At 42.1% G+C, this 27,534-nt stretch overlaps 2 protein-coding genes across 15 annotated transcripts in view; one reads left to right on the forward strand and one right to left on the reverse strand.

Moving 5' to 3' along the window:
- Positions 1 to 6,848, reverse strand: part of peli3 (pellino E3 ubiquitin protein ligase family member 3) — a 43,864-nt gene extending 37,016 nt beyond the window's left edge. For 3 of the 14 annotated variants that reach the window (XM_080299737.1, XM_080299735.1, XM_080299740.1), the window contains exons 1-2: positions 6,710 to 6,848; positions 3,323 to 3,421 (exon numbers count right to left, since the gene is read on the reverse strand). Coding sequence is in view for 5 of the 14 variants with exons in the window: in XM_026160969.2 (XP_026016754.2) it covers positions 327 to 625 (299 nt within the window). In the remaining 9 variants the exon portion in view is untranslated. Of the gene's footprint in view, positions 1 to 326; positions 633 to 3,104; positions 3,578 to 6,709 lie in introns of those variants that run through there. The other 11 variants (XM_080299736.1, XM_080299734.1, XM_080299739.1 and 8 more) reach the window with 7 other exon arrangements.
- A 148-nt stretch (positions 6,849 to 6,996) lies between these two features.
- On the forward strand, positions 6,997 to 24,477 carry rce1a (Ras converting CAAX endopeptidase 1a). The gene is made up of 8 exons (XM_026160999.2): positions 6,997 to 7,166; positions 11,813 to 11,915; positions 12,016 to 12,099; positions 13,447 to 13,525; positions 13,624 to 13,791; positions 15,170 to 15,241; positions 15,328 to 15,390; positions 18,001 to 24,477. Exons 1-8 carry the CDS (start codon positions 6,997 to 6,999, stop codon positions 18,222 to 18,224), a joined length of 963 nt encoding a protein of 320 aa, XP_026016784.1. The 3' UTR covers positions 18,225 to 24,477.
- The last annotated feature ends 3,057 nt before the right edge of the window (positions 24,478 to 27,534 follow it).

The following is a 27,534-nucleotide window of genomic DNA, read 5'->3' on the forward strand; positions in this document are numbered from 1 at the left end:
AAAAGTCCAAGTCAAGTCACAAGTCTTAGAACATTTTTTCAAGTCAAGTCTAAAGTCATAAAATTAATGACTCGAGTCTGACTCGAGTCCAAGTCATGTGACTCGAGTCCACACCTCTGCTATTTTGTAAAGCATCTTGCAAAGCAAACTAAAGTATAAAATTTTGGGTAATTTAAAAGTTACATAAAAATACCAAGCAGTTAAATAGAGCTTAATGCAGGCTCAACTGGTTAGTCTGGTGCAGAGCAGACTGATGCTTGTGTCACTGTAAGGTTACATCAAGGATGGCAGACATCAATAAGTTTAAGATGATTAGATTTACTCACTTAATTGCCAGCTCTGTTCTAGGATGCCCTCTGGACCCAGTGGAGGTGGTGAGTGACAGGAGAATGGCGGCTAAGCTGTCATCCCTGATGGACAACATCTCCCACCCCATGCAGCAGACTGTGACAGCACTGAGCAGCTCCTTCAGTGGGAGACTGCGGCACCCACGGTGTGGGACGGAGAGATTTCGCAGGTCTTTCCTCCCCACTGCTGTCAGACTCCACAACAAAGACTTTAACTGAACAAACACACACATCCACACATGTGCAATAACACTAAGTGCAATAATCTTTTCTGGCATCGTTGTATTTTTACTCAGTTGTATATAGCATTCGTATTCTATTTTTATCTTATTGTATATTTTTATTCTATTTTATTCTACTGTATATAGTATATTATTTTATTCTATTCTGTACAGCTGTGTACTGTATTTATTCTTATTGTATTCTAATTTTTGCGTCATAACTTTTGCACTGTCCACTTCCTGCTGTGACAAAACAAATTTCCCACGTGTGGGACTAATAAAGGTTATCTTATCTTATCTTATCTTATCTTTCATGCTGCTTTTATATGACAGCTCATTTTGCATTTACTTATATCTGGTGGAATCAATTTAGATACAAAAATACACAAAGAGCAAAAAATCCCAGAGCAGCAGCAGAAACAAATCAGCTGATCACAGCCTAAACACAAAGAAGACTCAACGGGAACGCACAATACAAATTATTGTGTGACTTATGGAAAGTGACAAAATCCCTTCATACCACTATATCCATTGCACCGCTTACACATGACCTTAAAGGTCCTCCACATTCCATATCTGTAACCCCTGCCTGTTACCCAGGTAGTAAAGGTAGTAGTTAAAAAAAAGCATACTCAGATAATAATCAATGCTAAAGCGAATATTAAATCACACTTTTTCAAAAAGCAAATATCAGCAGTCTCATAAATGCCTCCTCAAGCCGACACAACTTTAGACACCTCTGCTGCAGGCAGGCAAGCACACAGGTCCTGTCCTCTCACTAACAGCTGAAGTAGTCAACGTAGGTAATACTGAACAACACTTTAGGAGGAATTTTTGAGAGGTCAAGCTCCTGTTTCAACAGTTATAATTTAATCTTGCTGGGACACACAGTAGTGTTTGCCGTTGTGGTCGGGTATGGTTTGTGGCTCACCTGCAGAGGAGGGGTGGAGCAGTGGGATTAGGATTTCGTGTCAGGGAAGGCTGGTGGTCACAGCCGGCAAGCACAACCTAACCATGCCTTCTCTACTCGAGTACTGGGACCTGAAGCAGCTGAAAAGCTGTGCAAGTAGTGGAAAACCTCATGAAGAAACACACTTTTCTTGCAACGACGTGTGCGACTGGTCCTTTATGATTATAGCAGATTAACTATTAGTAATTTTCAACAGTCACGTTAGCTGTTTTTAATCATTAACATAGAAACTAGCAGGCAGTCGTTAGATTAAAAACCCCGAAAAGCAATAATTGCTGTTGGGCTGAATGGGTCACCGATGGGATATGGAGCTGTGGCTGACTGGATTACAGACGCCTGGAGAACCAGGTGGGTTGCTGGCTGTGCAGAGCAGCAGGAGCTGAACTGAGATTATTTTTTGTAGCACGCTGTGAGGTCAGTTTTAAAATGCAGGCCGTCGCTGGATCAAAGAAAGCTCTGTTTTTGATGCCTTCATTTTAGCATAGCTGAAATCACACTGATCCAAAGTTAATTTTTAACATTTCCATATTTCTCTTCCTATACAATAATTTAATTATTTAAATGTGTTAGGTAGTGTACTGTTGTACCCTTCATTAGTTGGTTCTGAAATATATTGTCTTCAGCATACGAAAAGAGCTAAATCATCTGCAAAGCGAATACAACCTCTAAACTTAAATACTTTGTTAAATTTACCTTATGGTTAACAAAACTGGTTGATAATTATCGTTTACATTTTCATAGAATTGCTTCTTCTCGTTCAGAGTTGTTGCAGGATGGGGTCCAAAATTTCATGTGATATTGAAAAATGGTTTTGAGTATTTTATCCTAGGACAACTGTAAAGGTGAGACTATTGTTTTGTGTTATTTTTAGCACTACAGCACAGAACTGCATGTTCATTAGTGATGTTGGCGACAGTAATATGCTTTGGAATAGTTTGGCTTCGCGTCTGTAGCCACTAGCAGCCGAATCACAGCACAAAGCCTCAGCAGCACTGAGAATACACAGACGTGTGTTTTGTGTACGGTCACATCCCATCAAGTTACAAATGACTAATTATTGTTGCATCGTGAATATCGTCGAAGGACTGTTACTTTTAACGCTCTGAGCCTTTTTGAAGGACCATCCCACCAAATCCTCCTCCGCCTCATTCACTCTGGAAACGTCTAGAAGCTGGAAGTGTCACATGGAAGTGTTAATGCACCACAAAGGCTTGATTTGTGATACAAGATGATTCAAATATGGCTTCTTTCTCCTCTTCTTATTCCTTATGTGTGCGCGGATTGCAGCCAATTGCGTTTTTTCCGGGCCATGTTTGTGTGTGCACGGAGGACGTGTAGTAATCTGAGCAGATGTGATCACACAAACAGGCTACACAGAGAAAAATAAGACATTTACGTAGGTGACTCCCCCGCACGAACAACATAAGCTACATACTGCGAGCACACACCCTCCATGCAGAAGCACGTATATCTGTGTACGACATGTACACAGTAGCCGATATAACAACCAAACGAAACCCGTTCTTCATCACTCACATTAGTCTGACATCACATAAATCTCTTTACCTCATAAAGACTCACGTCAGCCTTGAATAGGCGATAAAGTCAACAATCCACGAATTAAAAGGCGACTTGGATTCCCATCACCTCTCCAGAGGAGGAATAAAGCACAAGACAGGCCGGCTGGCGTCTCCTGACATTTGATGTTTTGTAGAGGAAGCTGCTGTAAGAGGAAAGCTGTAAGAAAGACAGGTGATGGAAAATGGGGATAAACAGGCCCGTACCCGCGGATGTTTGCCAGCAGAGGTCCAGGACGGCTCGGATCTGTGTGGAATTCCTCCTGTTGAAGGGAATATTTGCGGGGGCTTCAGTCGCCGCACGGCCTGGGAAGCGTAAAGAGGAGTGATGGAGAAGAACAGGAAGCGCAGAGCATCACAAGCAATATCATCTCTCTTCCGTTCATCTTACGCCAGAATCGATTCTCCCACAAATAACGGCAGACAGTGCGATGTCACCTCTGTCTCCCCCTCTCTCTCCTCAGCTCAGTTCAAAAGTGCCATACGGCCAGTTTCTTAAAACAACAACACATACATCATAATAGAATAAAATAATAAAAGACAAGTAATTTAAAAAATACAATAAAATAACACAAAGATTAATACACAGTTCAATTTATTATATGCTAGTCATTTCAGATCATTCACTGTGTCTCCTGGGAGTATTTTCCGTTTTGCAATGTCACTGAAATGTAGATTTACAGGACAAAAATGGTAACAGTAGCTGTTCTTTACTGAATGATTTCCATTTTAGGAGGCCAATAAAGTATGAAATGTATTTAGATGTTCACTGGTGATTGTTTGTCAAGGAAATCTAGTATTGTTTTGCTTTATTTGCATGATTTATTCAATAAAAAAAAAACCTTTCAAGCCAATTTGAAACAAAAGGTTGTGTTACAGAATTCTACAATAAGGTATGTGTGGCAAAATATGATGCGTTAAATAAATGTATCAGGAAAACCATGAGCTGTTAAAAATTGAGACAAAGCGATGCAACCATTTATGACCATGCAACCATGTAAAACAACAGAAAAGCAAAGAGGCTTTGCAATGTTATACTTTATTCATCTGCATATAGTCAAGTTGTGGGGAAAAAAAAAAGGTTTCATATTCAAAAATGAATGAATTATTTATATTGTGTCTCTGACCTAAAGTCAGAGAAATTGGACTAAAACCTGCACTGAAAGGTTGGATGGACTTAAACCAAGTTCTGAAACATAGAAAACAAAGAACAGGGTAAAGACACAAGGGTACTGGGGAAACTAAGATCAATTACATTACTAAAGATTATAGACCGATTATAAACTCAGGCTGTATCACAACAAGACAAAAAAAGAAGCTTGTGTTAAATGCTGGGTGCAAAAAAATCCATGGTTTTAAGAAGAAGAGTGCCCTTTATTTGCCATGAGGGGATGATGCTGGTCTGTGCACTGGTATCCAGCTTGAATATTGTCTTTACATTTTTGCATCCAAGTTCTCTGTCTGCATGTGCGCCAGCCTCATCTTCAGTTACAGTAACAGTAACCACAAACAGTTTGATGGAGCGCACTTCTCTACGACCTGATTCATGTGAAACTTCGTTCTATAGGCTTTTGCAAACTAATATTTTTTGTATTTCAGACACTGTCAAGCATTCTGCTTGTGTACTGTGGTGTCTCACGTGCCTTAACTGGTGCTTCTAACCTTTCTCGTAACCCATCAGCGTGCCCTACTGTGCCCTTTCTTCCATGTTTATGTTGTATTGAGTGGACCTCGTGGCTGTTGCTAGCCATAGCCTTTAGCTGCATCTGAGCTCACTCATGGGAGGGGCCTATGTCTGTTTAGGTCTGCTCCTTAGCTGGGCAGCTTTTCCCTTACTATTGATGAGCAAGTTCCAAATACAATACAGTCCCTGACCATTTGGTCATTATTTCTATAGTTACAGTCTTTCACCTGTAGCTTCAGCGCTGTAACAAAGTGCTGAATTGACTCACTGGGGAATTACAAAGTTACCAGTTACCAGTTTTCAGTACCACTGAAAAGAAGAGTTCCTTTATTTTATTCCAATATTCTAAATGGCACCATATTGTATAAGTTGCTGCTGCAGTGACACTTGAATTCATCACTTTTTGTTGGCTAATTTTGTAATAGAGGCTGACAGAGGTGCAGGAGCAAATCAGCCTGGCCTGCACTGAACACCCGCCTTGGACGGGTGCAGAAGCTAATTCAAGAGGTGGATACACATTGAAACATTGCACATACCAAATGCTCCAATGTGTTTATGACCTCGGATAACCTGTAGGAGCACCTTTGGCAGGCCTACACACTGACATTAGCCCACTCTCATCAGAACAGTGTGAAATTATTGCACATGTCTAAAAGCGCTGCCCATCTAATGATGCTGGAGGATGAAGAAAAGGGAATTATCCTAATTCCAGAGACCACAGCAATGGCTGAAAGTCTGAAGAGATGTCCTGCAGGGAGGACGTGAAATGTCACTGTGGATAGTGGAGGTCCAAATGTACCCGAGTGAACCAAACACTGGAAAACTGGAGAATCCCCAAGAGTTGGGGTGATTGTGAAGACTAGCCTATCCATTCACTTAAACACTGGAACCCAAAGCAAAATCAAATATACATTATATAGATATAAAAACAACTGGGCTGTAAAATCCTTAAAATATCTTAATAAAAACCACGTCTGCTTTCAAGGAGAAAATAAAACAGGCAGGTCAGCTCTGACTCCGTCTGTGCTCTCAATTTTTCCTGCTTTCAACAGAAGATGTTATTTGTAGCATTGAGTGACATCATCCTCACTATGATCTGTTACTCACACACTGCACCGCCATAAAAAGTATATTTATATTTATATAGAAACAAAAGCTAGAAAAACTATTTCCTGACAGATGTGTTTTTTTCCTATCCCCCCTTTCTTCCCAGTTATGCAGGTACACTATGACCAAAAGTCCAGACTCCCAGTGATAAAGTTCAGGAACGTTTCTGTGTATTACAGCAAACACAGCAGTCTTTTCTCTGTATGTTTGACTTTATAAATTGATTTATTATGAGCAACGCAAATGTTAACAAATGGAGACACTAATTGTTACAGTCACAGCCTGCTGTCTTTAACAGGCTCAATATGTTTCTTGCCTTGATTGTGTGAGGATTTCTCCAAAATCCTCAGCGTTGATCACCGTTATTGACAGTCTGGTGTAATAAGTAGCTTTGTTTGGAATTGCTTCACAGGAAAGCATTATGAAGATGTAGTCATAGCCAAATTGGGCCAGCAGATGTCACTGTGGAGGAACTAAGAGGAGAACAGTGTGGCACATGCGCAAATGATCCAAAGTATTTATTAATCAAATCCCCCCCCCCCCCCCCCAAAAAAAAAAAAATGGGCCCGATATCACAGAACTGTTACATGATATTAAACCGAAACTGTCAATTCACCTCTGTAGAGTGGGCAGTCAGAATGAAGCTCAATGAAGTTAATATCAAGTTGTAGATTGAAGCTGCTCTTCATATTTCTGGCCAGCAGATGTCACCACAGAGAGCAGTGTTGAAAAGCTTCGAGTAACCTGTTTCGATACAAGCTTCAGAAAGCTTCATTTGGTCATCGCGAACTTTTGGAACTCACCTGCATCGTAGATTAATCGCATCGTAGATCCCACACGGCCACGGCCCAGAAGAAGACGAAGAGGACGCTAACGGTAGCACCAGCAAATATCGGAAAGGAGATACGATGACGTAATCAGAAAGCGCCGTAGACGTTAGCAAACCAGTTAGCTCCGTTAGCCCGCAATTTGAAAGGAGCTTACTGACAGCTTCGTAGGTCGTGTGGGCCAATGTTTTATCTTGGTAAATGACCCAGCAGCACCTCTGGTTCCTAGCAGCTGTTTGGTTTAGTCCTGGCTCGCCTTCATTATGACAGAGGAAGATGATTTACCAGCCAACTTTTTGACAGAGAAGATGCAGCACAGCAGTGGAGAGCTGGTCCCTCCCGACGGCCTGTGTTGGTTGTCAGTGCTGTTCTGTCTGATGCTGGCTTGTTTTTATGTTGGCAGCTTATATGTGTGGAGGAGTCACCTGCCGAGGTGAGCTACATACGCTTTATAGTGGGGCTTATTTGAAAGGAGAGTCAGTGAACTGCTTTCATTCCTGTATTATTTACCCATACTCAAGTTTGCATCAAGTTTGAATTAATATTTAATTAGAAATAACTGATCAGTCTGCATGTTTGTGGAGCATGTTAAAGAGTCACTGAAGAAAGGCTGGTGGCATCTGCAAGTGAGCTTTTTCACGCGGTTCCGTTCGTTTTATTGAGGAAATGTATCTTCTATGATAATCTTCAGTACTCATGTCACAGTGTGGCTACCAGTGCAGTAATGAAGCAATGACAGCTTCCTTGTTTCTGACTGGATTAACCTGTAAGGAGCTTCCAGGGCTGTTGCTACTTCACCTCCACCTGGGCACACTGCAGACCAGGTTTTACATGTGTCCTTGAACACAGCTGATTTAAGTGGCTAAACGACTCTTCAACCTCTCTTGAAGTTCTCCAGGCCTGGTAATGAATGAATCATTTGATTCAGGTGTGTTGACCCAGGGTGAGACCTAAAACCTGCAGGAGATGGGCCCTAGAGGCCTGGAGTTCTCCACTCCGCTGTAGACTAGGACAGCTTCTTTTCTCAGGGTGTTTTTTAAACTTGAAGTAAAACTTGGTTCAGTTTTTCACTCACAGACGCACAAAGAATTTCCTGTCATCTGACAAGGGCATATATGGATGCAACAGTTGTCAGATTCTGGGCCAGAGCAAGTATTAATAACAAAGTGGCCAATTGCAAAAGCAATATTTTCTTTGTTTTGCTTGACTCTGATTGTTTTTCTTTCGTTCCTGTGCTTGTATCAGGGGATCTTGAAATTTGAATGGCTACAAAATAGGGCTGCTAAATTTATGGAATCCTATTTGGCAACGACTTGATGGCAGTCGAGGCAAAAATCTAACAATGCAGAAGTTTGCACAAAAAATAATGGATTCCTTTCTGTGAGGAAAAATGAGTCCTTGGTTCATTCTGCAGCTAAGTGATACTTGTACTACAAAATGTTCATGCTCCACTATATCACAAGCGCCTGGCTCAGGCTTTACTTTGAAGTTGTGTTGATTATGTTGCCACTCAAAATGGACCAGGGCAGAGACTAGATGGTCTCTTAAGTGTCACTGTGTGTAAAGATGCATGTATCCTGTCACCTATCATTGTGAATAGCAAACGCCACAGGACTATACTGCGATGTTCATATTAGCTGGCCCCAGTCATATAGGGAAAGAAAATGCAGATTCTCTAACCACTTGTGAGTGGTTTCTGGTAGTAGTTGTGAAGCTGATTACTAAAGCGCCAGTCAAATGGGCCTAAGACCCGTCAGTGACTCTCTGCTTGTTCCTAGGGAAAAGTGTTTATTCCAGGACTGAATGGTGAGTGGTTCATAGCAGTCGTGAGAATGTACAAAGATAGATGAGCTGTATAGTGCTACGCCATAAGTCTCCTTGCTACTAGAGCAGGGCGGCATGGCCAAAAATATATATCACAATATATATTTGAAAATTTGCGATAACCTTATAACTGACGATATAATTTCTGCGAGACAAAGTAAAACTCCACAACTTTACTCGCGCAAAAACCCCATCATCCATTTATTTTCACTTAAACAAGCAGCTGTTTTTTATGTGCATTAAAGCTGTATAAACATTTAACAGTGCAAATGCAAATTCCTTGCTGACAGTTTAACCAAAAGGCATTTCCAGTAGAAATGTGCTGACATATCCTGAGCATATCCATATTATACATATCCATGTATAATATCCACTGAAGTTAAAAAGAGGTGCTCTGCAACATTAAACTGCAGTGTGCCAAATAAAAAAATCAAATATGTATTTTTCGGACCATAAGATGCACGGGATTAAAGAAGTCCAGACGCCTTTGTTTCCCAGCTCCTTAGACAATAGAAACTCTCCTGTTTCTTCCCTCTTATCTACTGTGTTTGCACAGGTGTAGAGAGCAGCTGCTTACACCTGCCCACAGAGTCATAACAAGTGGATGGCACAAAGCTAATGCACTAAAACGCTGGCCTCCACCCTCCTGTTTGGTTTAACAACTTTTCTGGGAGGAAAATGTTGCACTGACAGTAACGTCAGACATTTAGCACTGCTGTCTTTGATGGTACTAATGTAGCAGAGACTGTGGCAGCTCATCGTCATCACCACTCCATTCATAGTGATGGGAACTGATAAGTGTTTAGTGATTCACAGATATCACTTATTGATTGTGTTAATGATTCTCACTGGTTCCCTCGAGACATTTACAGGCGTTAGTCTGCACGCTGTGGTCAGAGGTTTGTGCATGCTGGAGGTATTTCCCCTCTTTGTTGTGTTTGGGTCATTACTCAAAATAGCGATCTATCACACAGAACACTGCTCTTAGAGATAATGCAGTACATTACTTAAGTACTCCAGGTAATAGTAACTTTTACACTCTTTGCTGTGTTACTTTCTCTGTAAAATGATCTGAAATGAATTGTCTGATAATTACCACTTAACTGTAAACTGACCCAGGCACCACCACAAATCTCTATTAGAGAAAGATCATGTGTGTGTCCTCCTTTAGAATGCAAGTATGACCAGAAAGCAAAGATGAAAACCATCAACCAAAAAAGGAGACTTTAAAGCACGAGTGGGGAACTCCAGGCCTCGAGGGCCGGTGTCCTGCAGGTTTTAGACGTGTCCTTGATCCTTGAAGTTCTGCAGAGGCCTGGTAATGAACAAATCCTCTGATTCAGGTGTGTTGACCCAGGGTGAGACCTAAAACCTGCAGGACAGCGGCCCTCGAGGCCTGGAGTTCCCCACTGCTGCTTTAAAACGATCACCACAGTGATTTACAAACATGAGCCCGACTGCTCATCACTGCTTTTGCTACCAGTTGAAGGTCAACGTCTGGCTGCTGGGCTCGGATCAGCATTCACTCAGCTTTTTAACTCCTCTGTCTTCTTGGATAGCTTAGGCGCAGCGAGCCGTCTGTGAAGATGCCAACGCTGTGTTAGCAGCATAACGAGGTGCTTCTGTCCCACACATCGTGCTCTTGTCTTTTTGTGCCATAAAAATATGTAGACTGTACCACTAATCAACTGAAATCAGCTGATTGTAGTGTAAGTGCCAGTGGAACCGATGAGCTGAACTGACAAGAAGACTAACAAAGACTTGAACTACTAGGGACCGCTTCTCAATTTCCATCCCTGCTCAGCATAGAACAGCACACCTGCCCCCACAGACTGAAGGAACATCTGTACTGCAGATGTTAAGAGATCTTAGTTTCCTTAGCAACAAGCGACAACTCTGCCCTTTTTTGTATATTTTTTCTGTATTTAGGGAGTAGTGTGGTTTGTTACCTATGTGTAACCCTAGATATTTCTATGTCCAGCCCAAAGACTTTCACAGGCTGGAGAGGAGGCCTGAATCTTTGAAATTCTACTATCATTTCCTTCATCTTACAGGTGTTCAACATGAGGTCGTTTTTGTGACTTTTACAGGATCCTTATATTCAGAATTCTGTCCATTGTTAAAACCACAATGGCAGTATCATCTGAGTGTTTCTGGATGTGGCAGGACTCCGAATGGTATTTGAAGTCTGCTGTACGCGATGTGAAAGGGGACAGAGCCAGGACAGTCCCCTGTGTTGCCCCCGTGCTGCTCATTAATGTTCCAGAAACACAGTTTTCCAACCTGACTGTGGTCTTTCTGTCAGGTAGTCTGTAATCTCTGTGAGCTTGTCAAAGATCACATGAGTGCCAGATTTCTCCAGATGAGCTCGGGCACGGTGAAGCATGTAGAGGACGGGGGTCTCGTATGTTGTTGACCTGAAGTCACAGTCGGTGTAGAATCAGCTGTTCCAAGGTTTTCATGATGTGCGATGTGCGGGCCACTGCTCTGTAGGCGTTCAGTTCAGCTGGACACTTCATTTTTGGTACAGGATGTTTTCCACAATGTCAACACCTGCTTCATTTGTACTCAGATTAATGACACAGGTGTGAGAGGGGAAGGAGAAGGAGGGAGGGGGGGCTGTGGTGGAGAAACCTGAAATCTGATTAGGACCAAATATTTAAAACATTCTTGCACCAACTGAATGGATGTAAATTGCAGTGACCGTGTGATGCATGCTTCCACAGCTCACATCACCTCCCGGATCACAAACGACCACTAAATTAGCCACTGAAAACTGTGGCGCTTGCAGACGGTCTTTTGAGTGCTCAGAGGAGAAAACGCTGTATAAGAACCAGCCCACTTACCAGTTACCATTTAAATGGGCAACTTTAAAGCATGAAAAAACTGTTTCACAGCCCGCTGTTTAAATAGTTTTATTACAATATAAATCCTGCCAGGCAACTGCTGTTGTGAGTTATAGATGTATCAGTAAGACTGAATGGGGCTGAAATGAACCTGAAAACTTTTGGGTTGTTTCAGTCTTCAGTACGACTCCATGCAGCGCGGCTTTTATCATTCACATTGATACCAGAGTGTGTCTGCGACGCATCACTTTACATTTGCAGATTTGTTATTGGTTGGAGGATTTTAATGTGCTTCTCTATGTGTGCATTATTAAACCAAAGCTCCTCCATCTTATCAGCACACAGAAGCTGTTCGTATCTCCTGCTTGTGTGCTTGGGATAACGTTCTGTGCGTGTCCCCTGTCCTCAGGGACCATCCTGCTGTCATAAAGAGACGCTTCACCAGCGTCCTGATTGTGTCAGGGCTGTCGCCCCTGTTTGTGTGGGCATGGAGAGAATCTGCAGGCGTCGTGGTGAGTTGAGATCTTGGATAACTGTGCTGTGTTCCAGTCCCTCAGGATGGACATTTTGTGCTGCGTTGTATCACAGTTTCTGTTTTCATTTGTGTGTCAGAATGGCCCGTCTTTGCTGGTTCTCATGGGAATCCGGTTTGAAGGCCTCATTCCTGCCATTATACTTCCTCTGCTCCTCACCATGGTAAGAAACAGCCAGTGTGCTTACCTAACATTACTACTGGGTTAGTACATGTTCATCGTTAAACTGCTTGATTGGAATATTTTGGGAAAGAAAACATTTATTTTTCTTTAGTTTGAATGATGAAAACATCAGTTGTGGGAAACATGCACGCTTTTGTGTCCTTGTAATGTCACTCAGAATAAAATATGAGAATGTATAGAAACAATTTCAAATAATAATTTAAATTGTTACTTTATTAATGTTCACACACTAATTTTCAACCTAAAATATTCACAAATGTGATATTTATACAAATATACTGAGAACTGTGAATCTGTAGTTAAATATTTTAGTGTTGCTTTCATTCGTACTTACATTCACCTACAACCACAACAGAAAAGTAGCCAGGGAGATGAAGAAAGGAGGCGGAAATACCCAGAGTCTATGAGTTCAACAAACAGGCTGGTGGCAAAAACAAAAAGGCTTATAGTGACTCACATGTGAGGCTTGACACTGAGGAAGGAGAAAAGGACTTCTACCATGTGGCTAGACAGAGTCATAGAGAGTCTTGAACGAATGTACTGAAGAGGTGGAACCTCTTGAGGAGCTGGAGGAAAGAAAAAGGAGAGTGAAGAGGATGGATGGAGGACAGCGAGGGCAACGCTGGCAGCTGGTCTAGATGACATGTCTGTGGGGGTGTGTGGATGTTTAGAAGAGATTTCAGTGAACCTTTTAACACAAGTATTTAGTCTTGGAAAGTGGGAGGATACCTAGAGATAGAGAAGTGATGGTTTTCAAGAACAAGGGCGATGTGCAGAGCTGTTGTAACTATGGAGGGATAAAGTTGATGAACCATATCATGAAGCTATGGGAAAAATTATTGATGTTCGGTTATGAAGAGAGGTGATGATCAATGATCAGGGCGAGGGCTTCGTGTTGAGAGATAACACGACAGATGTTTGTTTTCAGAGTGTTGTTGAAGTATAAAGAAGGTCAGGAGTCGTACTGTCTTTGTGGATGTATAGAAAGCTTATGATGAGAAGGAACTGTGGCCCCACATGAGGAAATCACGAGTTCCAGTGAAGTATGAGGACAGCGAGACAGTGGTGACGTGTGCAGTAGGAATGCTAAAACAATGGTTTGAGTCAGGTGAGAAACTCGAGATGCAAGAAAGACACAGATGCTCGGATTTGTTTGACTTTCAGATTCAGCTTCCTTTACTGTCATTCAGTCAGTGCTCACAATTACACTGCTGAATGACATTATGTGGACAGAGGAGAAAACATACATTTTATATGCAGCTCTGGTAATGGCAGCAACATCTCAAATATTTGGAAGTACTTTTATTTGTCTGGCCATGTGCTGCAGGTCCTGTTTCTGGGCCCACTCATGCAGTTGGCCATGGATTGTCCGTGGAGCTTCACCGATGGGATCCGGGTGGCCTTTGGTGAGCCAACAAGCTGTGCTGTGTTTTATTCTTGATTCATGATTTTAGATCTGTTTCTAAATTTGGTTTACACCTGTTGCTCTCGCTTCTTCCTCTAGACCCGTGGTTCTGGATGTTGTGTGCCAACGATATGCGGTGGCTGAGGAATCAAGTGGTGGCGCCGCTAACTGAGGAGCTGGTGTTCAGAGCATGCATGTTGCCCATGTTGGTGCCCTGTGCTGGTCCTTCTACCGCTATCATAACCTGCCCCCTCTTTTTCGGAGTGGGTGAGTGCAAGTTTTTTCCAGCTTAGCCACAAGTTGTTTATTTATTTTTCTGTTTTTATTCAGCCGTTTTAAAAACTTCACAATGTGCTGAAATAAATACTCAAAAGTCCCATCGAGAGGGCCGATGTGCGTTTATCATCTTCCATATTGAGTTGACTGGTTCAGCTGCCCGTCACTACCAGATCAACTGCCGCCTGCATGTTCGAAGGTAACTGCTTGGACAAACTGCCCGAAATGTGTTTACAGAAACATTTCAGGGATTTTGAGTCATTCTGCACTCCAGATGCGTTAATTGTGTTAAATTGTTTTTTTACTGGTTTTACTGTAATTATGAATTACAATAAAACCAGCTAAGAAGAAATAAATACACGAGCTTCTAATTTACAAAATATTGCACCAATGGAAGAAAGCAGTTCTGCATATTTGTTTAATATTGAAAGATGTGTCCTTCTCAAAAATGACTCCAGGATTCCTCGCTGTTACTGCAGGCCGAGTCAGTGCCACCCAGAGTGTTTAGCTCTTAGCTGGAGGAGCAGCAGCTCTGAACGGGCTCAAGAGACACTAACGAGGGAAGCGAAACAAAGTGTCCGTAAACTCGGCGGGGATGCACGCTTCGATTCACCTGGCAAATATACTGCCAACAACACGGATGAACTGCCAGATTTGCAACTTTGTGCTTCTCTAAAAGCTAGATAGGTGACTACATCCCCGGCTGCTTGTGGATCGTTATACGGAGCTTTCTGAAAGAGGAGGCGAAATCTGTTTGTATATAAACAAAGGTTGGTGTTTAGATGGCGCAGTGTTGGGAAAGAAACATGCAGTCCCTCACCTAGAGACCATTATCACTGAGTTTAAATCATTTCATACTCCACAGGAGTTCACCTTGTTAGGCCTGTGTTAGCAAAGCATCATATACCGAACACTGAGGACAACACCTGGACTCCCTGCTCGTTGTTCTTCAGACATGAGAATTCAGCCAGCACATGAACTGTCCACCAGGGACAAAAGCACCTCTGTCCTCCATCTGCTGTAGTCTGATCACTGCCTGGTTCATCCTCTCCAGACTTACAGGCAAAATCTGAGCTCTGTCGCTACCCTGTTTACAGGACACTAGCCTTTATACCCACCATTACAGCGCAGGAAGCCCTGCAGTTTTCTTCTGAACGATGGTGTCGCCACTCAGACAATATCGCTGCAAAAGAGCACAAGTCAAACAAAGAAGCCACGACTTTGAGTGCTTTTTGGAAAGTTTTTTCCCCCTAACTTTTGTGTTGATTGGAAGTAGCAGTGTGTATAATAAGTAATACAGAGTGTGTTCCAATAATGTCTGTGTTGAAGTTGCAGCATGTCTGAGTGCCTGCTCTGTCCTCTCTTCCAGCGCACTTCCACCATGTGATTGAGTTGCTGAGGTTCAGACAGGGCACTCTGTTGGGTATTTTCGTCTCTGCAGGTGAGAACATCTTTTTCACTGCGTTTATTGTGACTTCATCACAGGATAGCAGGAAGATGCACTTTTGTTCTTCTGTTTTGCACCAGTGTTTCAGTTTTCCTACACGGCAGTGTTTGGAGCCTACACAGCCTTCATCTTCATCAGAACAGGTAAGAGGCTTTCCTTCACTATTCTTGTTCTTGGAGCGTCCCGTCGGCCCGGCGCTGGGTGGTATGATTAAGTTTGGGTTTTCTGAGCCGGGCAGTCCAAGCCTGGGCTTAAGAGCGTTTACAGAAATGTTGTCTGTCATCAGTCCTGAAGCAGCAATTAACCTGAGATAAACTAAATGAAAGAAACTTACAAGTACGTCATTTTAAAATAAAATGCACAGATCAGCCATCGTTTGAGCCAACAGATGTGCATTACTGGGAAAAATATATCTGCTGTATGTGAAAGAGGATTTAAGATCATTTGTGCATAGCTTTCAACGTTGAAGTGCACTGAATGTTTTTTACAGTTACAAAATAATTGAAGGTTTACTGAATATGGACAAGTTTGATTTGCCATATATGGTGACATGCAAAAGTTTGGGCACCCTTTTCCTTCATAAATGATTGGTTGTTTGGATCAGCAGTTTCATTTAAATATATCATATAGCAGACGAACACAGTGATATTTGAGAAGTGAGACGAAGTTTCTAGGATTTACAGGAAGTGTCCAATAGTTACTTAAACTAAATCAGGCAGGTGCATAAATCTGGGCACCCCAACAGAAAAAATACATCAATATTTAGGAGATCCACCTTTGCAGAAATACCGCCTCCACTTCTTATAGCTTCCAATGAGAGCCTGGATTCTGGTTGAAGGTATTTTGGACCTTTCGTCTTTACAAAACGTCTCCAGCTCAGTCAGGTTTGATGGTTTCCGAGCACGGACAGCTCTCTTTAACTCACACCACAGATTTTCAATAACATTCAGGTCTGGGCTGAGATGGCCGTTCCAGAGCGTCGGACTTGTTCCTCTGCATGAACGCCTTAGTGGGTTCTGAGCAGTGTTTCGGGTCGTTGTCTTGTTGAAAGATCCAGCACCGGTGCAACTTCAACTTTGTCACTGATTCTTGAACATTGTTCTGAAGAATCTGCTGATACTGAGTGGAATCCATGCGACCCTCAACTTTAACAAGATTCCCAGTCCCTGCACTGGGCACAGCCCCACAGCATGATGGAAGCACCATCACAGTTTACTGTGGGCAGCAGGTGTTTCTCTTTAAATGCTGTGTACTGTTTCTGCCATGCTTTGTTATGCCCAGATAACTCAATTTTAGTCTCATCAGTCCACAGCACTTTATTCCAAAATGAAGCTGGCTTGTCCAAATGTGCTTTAGCAAACCTCAAACCTCCGTTTGTGTCATGTGTGCAGAAAAGGCTTCTTCTGCTTTACTCTCCCATACAGCATCTCCTGTGCAAAGTGCGCTGAATAGTTGAACGATGCACAGTGACTCCATTTGGTGTGTGGGTTGACTCTGACTGTTCTCACCATCCATCGCCTGCTTATCTAAGGTTTTCCTTGACCTGTCACTTCCGGCCTTAACTAGAACTGTGCCTGTGGTCTTCCATTTCCTCACTATGTTCCTCCCAGGGGAGGTGATAGCTTTTTGTATCCTTCCCCTAAACCATGATGTTGAACATGGTTTGTTTTCAGGTCATTTGAGAGCTGAGGCTCCCAGGTTGCTGCTCTCGAGAGAAGATGCAAAGAGGAGAAAAACTTGCAACTGGCCACCCTAAATACGCTTCCTCATGGCTGGATTCATCTGTGTATGTAGGTCAAGGGTCAATGAGCTTACCAAACAAATTTTATGTTTCAATAATTAGTGCTGAAGGCATCCAAACCAATAAAACAACGCGGGTGCCCACATTTATGCACCTGCCTAACTTAGTTGAAGTAACTATTGCAAACTTTCTGTAAATCCTGTAAACTTCATTTCACTTCTCAAATATTGTGTTTAAATGAAACTGCTGATCCAAACAACCAGCGATTTATGAAGGAGAAACATGAAAATTATTAACTTATTAACTTATAATTAACTTTTGCATACCACTTTAATTTAGTAAAACCTAAAAATAAAATGTTTTCCATATTAAACAGTCGTATATAAAGGCCTATGGTATATGTAGTTAACTGTTCGGGACACTGCAGCCTGCAGCTTGTTCCACAAGCCTACGTCATAGTTTATCCTTGTCTCCAGCAATATTATATGTGCGGGATTTAGAGACATTAAGTTAATAAGTGTGATGAAGTAATTTAATTTGCTGTAGCAGTTATGCGCTGGACGTTGGTGTCATTGGCCTTGGATGAGTGTTTAAAGTGTCACACAGTGCACAGGGTGGCCAGTGTGGCCTTGCAGTGTAGAGCAACTGCTCCGTCTACCAGTAGCTCATGTATTGAGTGTGCCTGTTCATCGTACTGTGGTACTGAGGTAGGTTACAGGCCGGCAGTTGGATGAGAGCGCTCTCTTCTGTATATAAACTATACTCTTCATCACTCAGCAGTTTGGTGTCCAAGCTGCACGTTAGCTGATTATCTAAAATTCTTTCCTCTTGTCCAAAATGTTCTCTTCTGTCTTTAAAACACAGTTTTAATATTTTCAGTTACAGGATTTAAAGGATTATTTTTAAATCAAAGCATTTGTTTTTCGCCTGTCACAGCTGAATGGGAAGCTGACGGAAGCTGTAACGCTGTCAACCAGTGGGAGTAAATGGCTGTTTTTTCTGTCTGTTACAGGCCACCTGATTGGTCCGGTACTTTGCCACTCCTTCTGTAACTACATGGGTTTCCCTGCCATCAGCACAGCTCTGGAGCACCCTTACCGACTCACTGTCCTCTCCTCCTATTTGCTGGGGGTCCTCCTCTTCTTTCTCCTTCTGTTCCCCTTCACCGACCCCTCCTATTACAGCCTCCCAGTCTGCACCCTCACCTCCTTTCCCAGTTCCTCCTGCCTCTCCTGATCCTTGTCCCACCCTCACATTTCTACTGTTGTCAAGAAGTAATTGAGGGTGTTTTTGCTTTTTTGACTTTTTTTTTTTTCCTCATTAGCGTTAAGAGTTAAGGTCTGTTGGGCCAACAGTGACGACTCTGTTGCCACAGAGAGGGGAGGAACTCTGTAGACCTGTTCCTCGGTCTGTAGACACTTTGTTTGTCTGTATTTATGTGGCACCAGTCCTGTAACTGGTTCTCATGGTGTGCAGAAGTTAGAGTCGCGTTGGTGAGACTAAGCTGAGAATAAACTGGGACAGTCGATTTCCAAAGACAGCTCATGTGTCCTACACTGCCACACAGATACAGGATAGTGCAGCAGAACTGACATAACACAGATGAGCAAGTTGTCCTTAGAATGCTGGTACATCTCTGTGATAAGGTACCACAGTATACTCTGTGATGGACTCCATTCGGTCTGACTCGTTTCCTGTGAGTCTGCTTTGCTGCACCTCATGTTTTCATTATTACGATGGCTGCAATCACCTCACTGACATCACAGGACAGGTTGGAAACAAACGTACTTCCTGCTCCTTTCACCTGGCTCGTTGTTTGTGAGAAACATGACTAATTTATATTTTCAACAAATAGTCCGTTGTATATTGTGTATGTGCAGAGCGATTGCTAAGTTGCTCACGTCAGTTGCTAATTATTTTCACTTTTGTGCCAGTTTTCCACGGCAGGTTCCAGTTTGTAATCTAGTCTCTGTTTAAAATGAGATTTCTTAGACTTTCCTACATCGTATGTGTGCAGACTGAGTAGGACTCATTTAATTTAGCTTCAACTAAATAAAACCCCAACACGTTGGGCATAATTTAAGAGAGAAGCAAGCAACGTGAACACGCTTTACTACAAACAAGAGCTAGTCAGTGTTGCTGAAATTAGTCACCAGTACATGCCCAAAGGACAAAAGGTTTGTCGCTGTTTTAACCATCGTTCGCCATCAGCAGGCAGAAATACAAGCACTCAGGATTGTCGCTGTTGATGGCGCCCTCTTAAATAAACCAGATTATGTAAACCACTTATTTTTACATCATATTGAAGCCAAACAAATACATTCAGCAAAAACTGAATAAAACCCAAGTAAACAGGAAGCTTTGAGTAAATCTCAGTGACCTCAAGGTCAGAGGTCAGGTTCTCTAACACTCTTGTGAACACAAAAACTATATCATAACTAAGTCGTCTAGGATTTTCAAATTGATGCAGTTGGTGCGTCTACTAAAAATCCTGAAAGAGTTTGATTCTCAGTGACCTTGACCTCAGGGTCGGAGGTTTGATAGCAAATGTGCATCTATAAGTAGCTCTGGCAGCAGCTGGTATTTTTAAAGAGGGTAGCATCTGTGACCAGTCAGTGACTAATAAGATGATAAGCCCCAACTGGGAAACTCCTGAATTGAACCCTGAACGGCACAATGTGCAATGTACAGAGGTACATTTCATTAAAGTGCAAAGTGGTTTAACTATTACCTGACCTGTGCATGATTAAGAATAATCATGAGAGAATAGTTACAACAATCAAACTCAAGCTTTAGCTGTTTGCACCAGACTTCTGTGACACAACAGTGTGCCCTGACCCTTCTTCTTAGTGACAGACTGGTACAGTCGCCCAGTGTCTCTGCTTGCTTCATGTCCACTAGTAAGCCAGTCACAGGTTAAAGCTAATGTGAGACTGGAGAAAACAAACAACTAAACAAAAAACCCAGAAAACTTGAAGACACAAAGCTGCACTCTTACTGTGAAGACAAAGTAGATTGCTCTGACCTTCAGCAATAAGTCCTACGTATGGAAAAGCTTGTAGATTGATCTTCAGTCAGTGAAATATGTCATTTTTGTTCGTATCTAATTCCAAACATTTTTCATGTGGCGTGTTTTGTCTCGGCCTTACCTCCCTGAAGCTGTCAGTCGAGGGCAGCGAAGCACTTTGGGAAATGCAGAATGAACTGATTGTAAGGAACAAAGGACCTTTCAGTTCTGTTTATCATCCCGATGGCATCAGTCATCTGGTACTGAAAAATCATTTCTCTCGAACTTATCTCCTTGTCTGCTTCCTACTTTGACTCATAAGTGCTTGATTGCTCTGTTCAGTCCAGGCAGGTAAAAAGCGACGTGCACACCTGATATTCACTATTATAGCAGAAACTTGGAGCAGTGGTGAACCTTCCCAGAGTGGCCAGCCTACTAATATTAGACCAAGAGTGCATCAATGACTCACCCGGGAGGAAACAAAAGAACCCAGAACAACATCTAAAGAATTGCAGGCCTGACTTTCCTCAGTTAAGGTCAGTGTTTGTCATTGAAGAATACAAAAAGAGGAAAAAATGGCCTCTGTGGGAAAGTTCAGAGGTGGAAACGAGGGCTGACCTAAACAACCACAAATACTTCTGGGAAAATAGTTTGTGCACCTGTGAGACAAAAAGTCAAGCCTTTTGGAAGACTACCCTCTCAGTATATCAGGTGTAAAACTAACACTTAATTTCCTACAAATAACATCATGCCAACAGTCAAACATGGGTGGTGGTGGTGGTGTAACTGTCAGGGCTGCTTTGTTGCTTCAGAGTGAGCAACATGACCTGTAACGACGCTGTTGGTGGTCGAAAACCTTTCATTGTGTCTGAATTAAAACAATTTTGCAGAGAAGAATGGGCTGAAATTCCTCCACAACAATGTGAACAACTCTGGTTGTGTAGTTATTGCTCCCAGTACTACACAACCAGTTACAATATTTAGGAGGCACCACTAGACACACCGTCTGCCAGTTTCCATATGGCTGTGTGGTGAAATATTTGACTACTTACCCCAGTTTATTTGTATAACTGCTGAATAGAAACAGTGCTGGCCTGGGCGTCAGTTTCACATTGATGTTATGATCCACCCTGTTCCAAAACACAGCGCCTGAACTTTTTATTAATGGGGTTTTTCTTACATTTTACTGAAAGGTCTAGAAGATTATATTATTATTTTATTTTCCAGTAATACAAAATAGAGTGCAGAGTCCAGTAGCCTCGTGAAGGAAGACTTAATTCAAATTAGATCCAGTCTGGTAATCAAGTCACACACTGTGCTGGGTGATTTACTCACGATTCTTTTAGTAATATCAATTTACAAGAGTCAATCCACAAACAATGCATGCCAGTCAATTCAGTTGCATTTACAGATAAGGGCAGGAACGATTGTCCCCAGCTTGTTAGTATTTGTTTTGGTCTTCACAACGAGCACTGTATGGTTTGGGCTGTCGTGTTGGAAGACGAAACGATGACCCAGGTCCAGTTTTGCTGCTGACTGCTTGAGTTGTGCTTTATCATCTTCACATATCCTTCTTCATGATTCCTTCCTTGACAAGATTCCCAGTTCCAGACACACTGAAGCAGCCCCGCAGCATGATGTTTGACTGCAGGGATGGTGTCCCTTGGGGTGTGTGGTCTTTGTGACCAGAGCGCTCCAATTTCATCTAATCTGGTCAAAGAGCATATTTGCAGCATGCACCATTTTTCTCAGGGTTCTCCTTCGATTACTTCAGTCTGGCTTTTTCTTGGTCTGCAGTCCTTTACTGATTCCAAGCTTGGCTAAGTCTAGAGTCTTGGCAGTTGTTCCGCGGTCTTGAGAACATCTTTTACTAGTTTCCTTTCCAGAGTCTTTGAAATGGTTCACCTCCTCGTCTACCGTGTTTTATTTGTGCGCTGTGTGGTTCTCCTTGAGTTTCTCGATCATACTTCTTATGCCAGTTTTGAAACCCAGTGATAACTTTGTATAGCCATCTCCTGCTTTGTGAGCATCAACCATTCTTCTCCTCAAGTCTTTCTTTTCATTTTGGTGTGATGTTTGACGACTTGAGCCCTCGCTAAAGTCTGTGTATAAGTCAGAAGATGACTCTCAGTTTTATAAGAAGTTAAAGCACATCTTTGCAGAGCGGGGCTTTGTGCAGGGGCCCAATAAAGTCAGTTTGTCAGGGGGATAACTACATTGAACTTTGATTCTGCTTTTATGTGCAAATAGAAGTAATATGTGCTTTCTAAAGAATTTAAAAATGCTATTTTGAAAATCCAATGCTCTGTCAAAAAAGACAAACTGAAAATATTTTTGTCCTCATCTGTGTGTCTCTATAAAATGACATTCTTTATGTAAATGTGTTGCCAACAACAGTCACAGACAGATATCTGAACAGTTAAAGCTGCACTCCACACCTCTGCAGAGTGAACATTAAGGCTAACAAGCCAGATGTTGAGTATTGAAAGGAAGGGTGTCAATGCAGAACATCCCATCCTGTGTTTAATATATTTCTAAAAGTAGATTCAATTCAGTTCAGTTTTATTTATATGGCTCCAAATCACAACAACAGTTGCCTCAAGGTGCTTTAAAGTTTAAGTCGTCAAGTTTGCTTGCTACCATTTTGCTAACATCCTGTATGATAGAGGCATGCAGTTTCCCTTCTGCCACAAACACACCAGATGAGCCACTGCTTCTACAGCTAGTTTAACTTGATCGAACCCAGAGGATGAAAGTAACAGCCTGAGAGTTAGATACTTGATTATTTATTATTTTGGATGTATGGCTTTAATGCGTTCATTAGAAAAACATCTATAAAATCAAGTGTTTCATGTTTCTGTCGTTGACAGAAGAATGAGCTGCTACATGTGAACATGTCTGTCATTCCTAAACACGATGCGATACTTTGGGTAAGACCTTTGAATTATAGCTGAAAATCTATAACTTGACTGTTTGATTAAAATCCACTTGATTCACTGAAGTAAACAGAGGCAGCATTACAAAAACTCTTGTCTAATTCTGGGCCTACCTCTATGCAGAAATAGGATTATTAATAATAAATGATAAACTGTGAAGCTTTCAGAATCTTAAGAAAAACTCAGCACAAATTTGGTCTTGCTGGCTTGCACTACTTGAGCCCAGAGGATGTAAACATGTTCCAGTAATACCGGCATCATTAACAGACTGGTTCTTATATAGTGCTTTTCCACTCGACTGGAGCACAACATGCCTCATTCACACCAGCTCTAAAATTCAGTTCAGTCATTTATTGGAGAACAAATTGGTTTTCAGTGTCATGTCTAAGCATACAACCTTCCAGTTGGTGCATGACCTGACCTGAGATACAGAGTCACACTTACACATGGGGGATCTATTTTACTGGGTTAAATCACTAGCATCTTAGTGCAAACTGATTAAGACCAGGTTATGTTCAGAGTTAGGGTTTAAAATCAGGAAAAGCATGCAGTTATTTTTAAATTTTGATTTAAGTGCTGTATAGATCGACTGCTGTAAGAATATATTTATATATGCAAACTGATAATCAGTACTCTCCTAATCCCGACTGAATGAATCCCAGATTTCCTGGCTTTACCCAAAATGAAAATGCAACCCATGAAATGAGGCGACACGTCCTGAAATAAAAGCTGAAACATGGTTTCTGCAACTGCTCAGTTATGTGGCCACTCACACATCAAATCAACAAATGCATACGCATGCTGGGGGCCGGTAGCATCAGTTATAGTTCTTTGTGAGCATGTGTAGTGTGAGTACAGATCCTGTCCTGGTTTGATTCACTGTCTTGCCTCTGACGTTACCTCACAGAGACTGGATATACCCTTCATACCAGGTGGAAGCAGCAGTTTCCATCTAATTATTCTCTCTGAGACCAAATAGTTGTAGTATTTTCTCCTCGTCTTCATTTGACTGCAAGTGTTTCACTTTCCTCCCACTGACATTACCTTGAAGATGTGGGATTGATGATCAGACTGAAGCACTGGTTTGAGGCTTTTCTTTGTTTGTTTTTCCTTCTTGTTTTGGTTTGTTTGTTTTTTACTGTTGTTGGAGAAAAATACTTCCTCAGCCAATAGTGAGTATTTGCTACTGAAGATGCACAACCTGTACATGTGAAAGAATAGGCAGAAGGCAGAGTCTATTTTTGCTTAAACGGCTCCTTATTTTCATACAGAAATGCAAAGGACGATTGTTTCACACGTGCATATGTGAAATCTGAGACATCTGCTGAATCCAAACTCCAGATATTTGTATCGAGCACTATATTTTGTAATCAGATGTATTTTGGTGACAGTGTACAGATATGTGCATGTATTTTATGCTCACTGTGTCCCACTTGTTTTACAGTTAGAGGCTACAGAACCATGTTTTAGTACAACAGTCTTTTACAGGAATTTTGCATTTACTGCAAAATATAAATTTGTAAATAAAGAATGTCGTTTTATAAAACTGCCAGCGTCTGTGCTTTTGTCTCTTAAACATTGACTGTTAAGTAATCTTGTCCTTTGTCTTTTTTTAAAGCAAGACAGTCCCTTTGATCCAACGACAAAGTACTGTATCCTACACAGCGGTCCCTCGTTTATCGCGGGAGTTTCGTTCTAAAAATAACATCCGATGGGTGAAATCCACGAAGTAGCCAACTTAATTCTTTACAACTATTATAGATGTTTTAAGGCTGTAAAACTTCTCACACTTTATAGACTTTTCTCATACAGGCACGAACATTTTCACACTTTTCTCTCTTGTTTAAACTCTCAAAGTTCAAACCTTCGTAGAAACATAAGTCCAGTATTATAGAATGAAACCAAAGATCAAACCCTGTTTTCAGGTCCACAAAATGGGAATAGAGAACTCAACATTAATGAATCAATGGTACGGAAGTAGAGGAAGTAAGAAGAATGAGTTTTGTTTCATTTAATGCGCCTTATAATCTGGAAAATACGGTAATTCTACCTTCCTTTAGCATGTCTAGAAATCCAACGACCTGCTCTACCTCCTGAGCTACTACAGCCACCCCGTCAAGGCAAAATCCGTTTCCTTGACGGGATATATTGAGATGTAGTGACAGCAGCAGCTGCTTCTATCCATGGTTTCATTTTTCCTGGTAGTACCCAAAGCTCATGATGAAGCTCAGGTAAGAAAATGGGTGCACAGTTGTGTCAGTGTCCAAATATATATGGACCTGACTTTTGTTTTTTTTACTTGTTTACTGAGTCACATTCCAAGTAGAGTTATTTAAAGGACATGGACATAATGTGTCGAGCACAGATGCTTTAATTTGAGGGTATCCACATTCAAAGTGGATGAAGAGTTTAGGAGTTTCATCAATCTGTAGAACAGAATCAGTCTGGTCCTTTGAATATGTGTATTTAATTTCTTTACACTCCAATCTGTGAAATGAATCGTGTTATTGTTCTGTAGTATGTCAGGTTGTTCTGCACAGTGTACGTTTGCATGGGATTAATGAAGACTGTCATTTTTAGAAACTTCCACCAGAAAATTAAAAATGTTATTGTTTGGCTTTTTCAGTGTTTTATTTGATCCTGAGGAAATCGGTTTGGCTGAGATTAAAGTTATAGTTTTCACACAGCTGAATAAACGTCACTCAGAAAACGGATTAAACAGAAGTGTGAGACGGTCGAGAGTTTACGCCAGTGTCCTGTTATATTTTAGATAGCAAGGAGCAGACGGCCGAGTTTATTAAACTCCACCGAGACAGCGGTGACGCAAATCAGAAGGTTAGACCGTCCCATTTCACAGCCTCGCGGCCTTATCGGTCTTTGAAGGACCCGGCCCACGAAGGCTGGGTCCTCTGAAGGATTGGGCCTAGGAATTGGGACACAGCACTAGTCCTCCTTTATCCTTGGTTCTTTACTGGTTCTTTGTTTACTGTGCTTCACACAGCCTGATGAGGAGAAGTGGTACAGAGTGAAAATGATGAACTAACGGTGTAAGTTTTATTTCGGAGCTCCGCGTTTTCTGTGATTGAGAGTTAATTGAAGGAGGAACAAAAGGTGCTGATAGGCATCTGATAGTGTGGCGCTGCATATTCTTCCCTTAATGTCGCTGTTTTCAATCTGTTAATTAAAGTCCTTAAACATGAAGTAGACTGCATCTACAACAAGTCAATACAGCTGTAAATGTGGCTAATTATCCATCTATTACCAATCAATAACAAAATGATAGCTTTTATTTTATGCATGCTTTAGTCAACCACTTACCCAGAGCACCTTCAATCCCAGAAAATTCCTTCTCCTCATTTAAAAAAGTCTGTCATCCTTCCATGCCCTGGTAACTGGGCCATCCAGAGCTGTGTCATTTTGATCATATTTGGACCGGTCCTCTGCTCGCCTCGCCTCACGATCTCGCCACAGGCCAAATCGGCCTTCCTCAGCACACCAAAGATCCGGGTCACGCAGCACCAAAGTTCTGTCTCACTCTGGGCACTATGGTCAGTCTTTCCTCGAGTTTTCAACTGCAAACAAATTGTCAGACAGAGCGGGCTCATCAGGAGCTGGAGGCTGCTCTCCATTGTGCTGCATCCACCAACTCAGACCATCTGGAGTGAGCAGCTCCGCTGGATAGAGTGTACCCGCAACAGCCTCACCTCTTCAGCAACAGATCACCTCCCTTCGAGGCCTCCCTTAGTTTCCAGCCACTTCTGTTCCCTGCCAAAGAAGGTGAGCACATTGTACCATCTGTCCAGCACCATGCAAAGATGGTGCTGGACAGATGGTGATGCTGTTTCCCAGGGACAGCTCAGGGAGACCACGGCTTATCATTGAACAGAATCGATGGTGGTACCCTCTTCAAACCCAGCTTACAGGATCTGGTGTCTGCAGCTGATATAAAACCCGTAACTAGCCAGTTGCAGTCTTACACGACTCTCTGCTGCTTCTCTCCTCCTGTTATCCCCGAAGATCCCATCCCCTTTGCAGACTGTCTGCCCCTAAACAAGCAAAAACCAAACTAATGAGTTAAACATAAAATATCACAAAGAAAGAACAATCCAGTATCCACATCTGCGCCAAAGAGTCCTCTCAGGATGAGGTCCAAAGTCCTGATGGTTAGTCAGGACAAAATGTCCTGAAGCTGGCCCAGGCCCTGGTGGAAGTCAGGAGCCTTCAGGGGTTTGCTGATAAGAGGGTAAACAGACTCTTCACTCTCTGGCAACGCCGGCCAGAGAAAGACAAGCTGTGAGTGGTCTACCCTCCCAAACACTGGGAGAGGCAGGGTGGTTCATGCAGCGAAGGGAAAAAATGCCCTTTCTTTTTTCAGTAGGTATCAGCTGAGTATTACAAACCCTCTTCTGTCTTCCAGCTTGGACTGAGGCGAGCTGAACCAGAGGACTTTGTTCAGTGGTCAGACCTGACGTGAACCTATTTTACTGGATTGAAATCTGTGTTGTTGTTTATATTTGGATGCAGCAGTCTAAAACCAGACTTGGTTTGGGTTTCAGGTTCTGTTGACAGCAGAAAACTTGGAAGGGGGCTGGGGGCGGGAACT

This window comes from Astatotilapia calliptera, chromosome 3 (assembly GCF_964374335.1).
Source record: "Astatotilapia calliptera chromosome 3, fAstCal68.1, whole genome shotgun sequence".
NCBI classification, from domain to species: Eukaryota; Metazoa; Chordata; class Actinopteri; order Cichliformes; family Cichlidae; genus Astatotilapia; species Astatotilapia calliptera.